This window comes from Papaver somniferum, chromosome 7 (genome assembly GCF_003573695.1).
Source record: "Papaver somniferum cultivar HN1 chromosome 7, ASM357369v1, whole genome shotgun sequence".
Lineage (NCBI taxonomy): Eukaryota > Viridiplantae > Streptophyta > Magnoliopsida > Ranunculales > Papaveraceae > Papaver > Papaver somniferum.
Genome location: NC_039364.1, coordinates 253,262,522 through 253,268,641, shown reverse-complemented (window position 1 = coordinate 253,268,641; position 6,120 = coordinate 253,262,522). Strand labels below are relative to the sequence as shown.

Here is a 6,120-nt window from a genome sequence, read left to right as displayed (position 1 = left end):
AGCTCTGTGACTCTGTCCCCCTCCTGCCAGTTCAGCTGGAAACTCGTATTGGGTAGATACCCACTTTCCTAATTCAAAGCAACTACCAAATTCCATCCAAGACCGTCCATTCATCTTCAAATCCGATGGCAGTAACCACCCTTTTGTTAGCTGTTGTATTAATATGAAACAAACCAACCCATATAGACTCAGGCCACTTTCCCTTCATTCCAGCAGATTTCTAGAGTCCAAAATTTGACTACATGTGGTACCCGCTTCTCTCTTCTCAGTTGGTGTCGAGAACACCACCTAGCCACTGCCTAATACCATTCATACAAAGCCATCGAACCATGGCTACATCAGACAAGAAAATGGTGCAGTCGCAGTTTTCATTACCTGTTTCTCCTCTATCTCAGCTTCACCCAACAACACCCTCCATCTCTATCCATAACACCAGCAACAGATAGCGTGTGTTCACTTCTTGCCTTGCTATCTAAAGCAGACCACCATCTTGAAACCTGGTAGTATAAGAGAGTTTTCTTTCGAGACTTTCCTCGAACAGTGCTAAGTGTGACTTGGTGTTAGCATAAATTAACTTGCCTTGCTCTTTTAGCCCATGTTACATATCATTCCCTGCAAACATTTCTCATTCAATCACAAACCCATTATTCGTATAACATACACAGACTCTAATCTCTGCAAATCCCAAACCATTCAACCATATACAGCAAACATGGCAGCATCAAATGCTCATCATTTCGAACCCAATTCATCCTGCAATCTTGAGCTACAATCTCCTCATAATATCGAGCCATGCTGTTGCAATACAAATCCAGTTCAAGACCCTGTAGAACAACCCATAAATTTAGTAGAGCAGCAACCTTTCATGTGACTGATTATCAGCTCAATATCGAACCCAGTTCAGCTCCAAACTCGAGCTATAAAACCACCAGAGCACAGTATCTTCTCCTTGTTCTTGTTGTTGTTGAATTCCTCTGCAAACCCACTTAATCATCCACACAAATCAGGCCAGCAACAGCTTCAGTTCTTCCCTGTTTCTGGTCCAAAATAATAGAATAGAGTTCTGTCAGTGTGTGAATTTGTCAGCGTGTTGTCATATAAGAGTGTGTATCGCACGTGAGAATTGTAAGAGTGAATGAGAGAGTCGAGCTATATATTCCCATGTGTCCTGTAAGCTCAATCATCTTTCTTAATATTCAATCGAATGCAAATCGTTCAGCAATGTAGATTCTTAATGAATTTATTATGGTATCAGACTTAGAAATTTAAATTTCTGAGGGTATCGATCTTATCTTCCGCTAATTCAACCTTAAATTCTTTACCTCATCTTCTCTGCTTTTGTTCTTCTTCATCTCTGCTGGTAGTTGTCATCAGAAATTGATCTCTGAGATGAAATTTGATCCGGATTTTCTCTTAAAAGACAAATTCCCTCAGTTTTGATGTATCTTTTCTGCATCTCAAGCAACAATTGACTACGTCTCAGTTGTTAAAGGAGGTTTGTTTGAAGATTCAAGGAGTTTGGATGAAGATTTGTTACTGGTGGTTACCGGTGTGGAGTGAGATTTGATCTTGATGCTTCACTGCTACGTCTTCAAACAGATTTTTTTTTTTTTGATAAGTCAAAAATTTGTATTAATAGATAACAAAATTTACAGAGAATAGTTTACAAGAAAAGAGGTCACAACAACCCCAAATACTTGTAAACTACTTAAAACGATAATAAGAAACATTTGGATATTCAACTGAATTTAAAAAGGGTGGTCTTCCATCATAATGTATTCCCACTTCATTAGCAAGTAAACATCCACGCTTAGCCATTTTATCTGCTGCAAAATTCGCCTCCATGTAGGTATGAATGAACCTTATAGAATCATAATTTTTACAAACTTCCAACCACCTCCGTCTTGAAAACCAAGGAAAATTAGAATTGTTAAAAGCCTCAACCACACTACAAGAGTCTGAACGAATGCAAATACGCCTAACTCCCCATCTTGTCGCCCATTCCATTCCAATAATGATCCCATATAATTCTGCACCAACAATATTGCAAGAAGAATCTCTAGCTACTACACCTGCACCAGCTCTTCCGGGATTTACTCGCGCCGTACCATCACAACATAACAAGAGTTCATTGCTTTCCGGAGGATGCCAAAAGCATTCAATCGGTTGCTGCAACTTCACACTCCTAAGCTGCACACGAAAGTAATCCAAAATAATAACGTCTTCAGTTGAATTCTTCATATATCCTTTTAACCGCACCGAATAATCTTGGATCAGCTTCAATACACGTTTAAAAAACATGTTCTAGTTTGGCTTCTTTTGTTCAAAGACTCCCTTGTTTCTCAAAACCCACAACTCAGATTTAATTACAAGATTTGCAAGAACCCACAACTCACGCACCATATGGCTTCTTCCTTAAGCTGCTTTATAAGAAATGACAAGATTGTTGTTAGGCTTTAAACAAAAATTTGAGAAATCCAGTTCCATGCACGAGATGCAAAACTTCAAGTGAACAACACATGCTCTAGCGTTTCTTCATCAATTCCACAAAGGCAACACCTGGTAGCAAGCGAAATTTTGAACCTGGCCTTTAAAAGATCATAAGTCGCACAGACTCCGCGGATGAACTTCCAGTTCTGAACTGCTAAAACTGGATGTATTTCCTTTCTCCAAATCAGCAACGATCCCTCCATGGCTGGATATTTTTGGCGCACTATATCTTTAGCTGAACTCACACTGAAAACACCTTTAAGGTCTGGCATCCAAACTCTACAGTCCTCCCCACCTTGTGGCATAGGCAGGTTAGCGATATTAACTCCAACAGCTGCAAAATGCTCCAGTGAACCTCATTAAATGACCAATGTTCACCGGACCAATGATCACTTACCATAATATTTCTATCTAGTCTTTGATCATTTAGAATATCTGCAATACACACATCAGTGCACCAAATATCAAAATAAAGGGAAGTGGTCCTACCATCACCAATCAAGACTTTTGTGTTGTTCTCTACAAGATTATAAACCCAGCGAATCCCTGGCAGAATTGTGGATTTAACTCCACAAGTTTTGATGCAACCGTTTCTGCCAACGTATTTGGTTCTAAGAAAACCAGCCCACTTCTTCTTGGAAATTTCGAATTTTCCACCATAACTTCATAAGAAACGCCTTGTTCATAGTAGCCATACGAGTCAAGCCAAGCCCTCCCTCCTCAAAAGGACAACAAACTTTATCATACGCCACCACCACCGCACGGATAATATTGGAATCACCAGAACAAATAAAATTTCTAATTGCTCTCTCACATTGCAATATGAATTTTTTTGGCCATTTATAGACAGCCATGTTATGAATCGAATGGATCGCAATAACAGACTTAACAAGCACAATACGATCATGAAAAGATAGTAATCTCCCCTTCCACCCCGCAAGCTGAGTTTTAATCTTCTCAATGACATTACAAATGTAATGAAATCGCACCATGCCAGGCATAATCTGACCTCCCAAATAACGATCCCGAAAAGTGGCCACACTCATTCCCAAAAAATCAGCAAGGTAAGTCCTCCTACTCAAAGATCCACCACCATAGTAAATTTTACTTTTTTTGATGACAAACAGTTTGACCTGAAGCCGCTTGATACTTACCCAACAAATCCACCAGATTATGCACACTTTTAAGATTGCCCTTACAGAAAATCATAATGCCATCAGCAAAAAATACATGAGTAGGAGAAAACCCATTTCTTATAACCATAGGAGTCATCTTTTTATCACGAAAGAGTTTCGTAATATTTCTGCTAAGAACATCTTCAATCAACACAAAAATCAAGGGAGATAAAGGATCACCTTGACGCAAACCTCTATTAATTTTGAATAGCCCTCCGGACTGCCATTCAGAAGAATAGAGATTCTAGCAGAACTCAAAATATCCAAAAGCCAAGCACACCACTTCTTAGAGAAGCCATATCTACGAAAAACTTCCAAAACAAAAGACCAACTCACAGTGTCAAATGCCTGAGAGATATCAAGTTTAAGACCAATGTTGCCATCTTTTCGCTTGATGTGAAGCTCATTAACCATTTCTGAAGCTAAACTGATATTTTCATGAATATTGCGGCCTTTCATGAAAGCTACATGTTCCTCAAAAACAAGTTTGTCCAAAACACTGCTTAGTCTGGAAGCTAGAATCTTAGTAAATATTTTGAAGAAAAAATTACTAAGACCAATAGGCCTGAAGTTGCGAAGAGTATTAGCACCTCTTACCTAGGCCAGCAGAATAATCAAGGAAGAATTGACACCATTAGGAATGTGACCAGTATTCCAACAGTAAATAATGGCTTTTATCAAATCATCTTGAATAATATCCCAGCAATGACGATAGAAACAACCAGAAAATCCATCCGGACCAGGAGCACTATCCGCACCTAACTCAAAAACAACTTGTTTGATTTCTTCCGGAGAAGGGATTCTGTCCATATCATTACTTTCTTCTATTGAGATGGAGGGGTGATCAAAATTGAATAACTCATCATCAATATCCAAGTCCTGGCCATTGAACTTGTCTTCATAAAACTGAACCGCATGATTACTCAATTGATCATAGTCAGTAATAGTAACACCATTGGCATCAACCAATTCAGAAATAGTGTTATTGCTTCTCCTAATACGAATGCTATTATGAAAGAAATTCGTGGTACTTGAGCCTTCAACCAACCATTGATTCCTAGACTTTTGTTTCAACATAGTAATATGTTGTAACCTCGTCTCAGAAAGGATTTCCATAGCGTCTTTCATAGCATTAAGTTTAGCAATATTACTTGGATCATCATCTGAATTTCTAGCTGCAGTCTCAAAACGAAGTTGGTCTTGCTTCAAATGAGAATGAATAATACCAAAAACTCTAAGATTCCAATCCTTCATTGTCACCTTCAGCCTTTTCATCTTATAAGGAAAAATAAAATCTAGCGAACCGTGAACTGGTGCATTCCAACTGTCACTAACCATGCGAATAAAATCCTCATGTAAGAACCACATTTTTTGAACTCTAAAAGGAGCTCTCTTTGGCCTTGGCACCACAAAAGGATAACCAAGAAGAGTTGAATGGTCGGAAACTTCTTTAGGAAGATCTTTATACCGCCAATTTTCAAACTTAGCTAACCAAGCACTATTAATAACAGCCCTATCAAGTTTACTGATGATTCTATGTGAACCCGATTGACCATTCGCCCAAGTAAATTTAGAACCCAAAGCATCAGCTTCAAAAAGATCATTATCATCCATCCAATCACTAAACTCATTAATGGCTGAAGTTCTAGGTTCCACCCTCCTTTTTTCTCATCCAAACGCAGAATAAAATTAAAATCACCCATGACCAGCCAAGGTGTAACTGAATCTTGCAAATCAAGCTGCTGCCAAAGCCTCCTTCTTGTCACTTGAACATAACTTGCGTGGATAAAAGAAATGTGCACACCCTCTACCGCAATAGTAATAGCCTGCCTACTTCTATTTACAACCGAAGGAACCAAACCATCTAAGAAACAAATCCAAATATTAGCCACATGAGAAAAAGAAGCATTACGAATAACATTTTGAGAGTAACCTTCCATCTGAAGACGCCTTCGAAAGTTGGCAGAACACGCTACTTTTGGTTCAGCTAGACAAAAGACATCAGGTTTAAACTCCCTAATCATATCACAAAGTTTTGATTGTGCTGCCTCACGAGCAACACCATTTATATTCCAAAATAACACTCGCATAATTAAACTTTGGGATTATTTTTCTTGGATAGCTTAACTTGATTAGCATTCTTTGAGGAGGTATTTATACCTGGAGAATTACCCCTGCGAGCACGTATTCCTAACTCAGAGATGTCATCCAAGTCAGACAAGGAATCATGGTCTTTCAATGAATCAATTTTCTCCTGTAGAGCTAATAACTGCTGGTGCTTGGCTTTCCTAGCCGCTTCATCAACTTTCCCCAACACCGAAAGTTCATTATTGTTGTCCCTGAAAATATTAAACTTATTATGATTAACATACTCCGAGCTTTGTTCAAGAGCATCGCACAAAGGCATAGACATGGATGTAGCAAGGATCCTATCAGGTTTGGGAAGTCTAGTTCT

The 6,120-nt window shown here is 38.8% G+C and overlaps 1 protein-coding gene across 1 annotated transcript; it reads right to left on the bottom strand.

Moving 5' to 3' along the window:
* Positions 1-4,262: 4,262 nt before the first annotated feature.
* Positions 4,263-5,755, bottom strand: LOC113296356. Its single transcript, XM_026544663.1, has 2 exons — positions 5,365-5,755; positions 4,263-5,254 (listed from the first exon to the last, which is right to left on the bottom strand). The coding sequence occupies exons 1-2, from the start codon at positions 5,753-5,755 to the stop codon at positions 4,263-4,265; spliced, it is 1,383 nt and encodes a 460-aa protein (XP_026400448.1).
* Between the last annotated feature and the right edge of the window lie 365 nt (positions 5,756-6,120).

What these genes read in the sequence shown, in the direction of transcription:
- LOC113296356 (XM_026544663.1), bottom strand. Translation starts at nt 5,755, where the DNA reads ATGCGAGTGTTATTTTGGAATATAAATGGTGTTGCTCGTGAGGCAGCA. An exon ending in TACACCTTGGCTGGTCATGG is followed by an intron (nt 5,255 to 5,364) that starts GTGATTTTAATT and finishes ATCTTTTTGAAG; the next exon opens with CTGATGCTTTGGGTTCTAAA.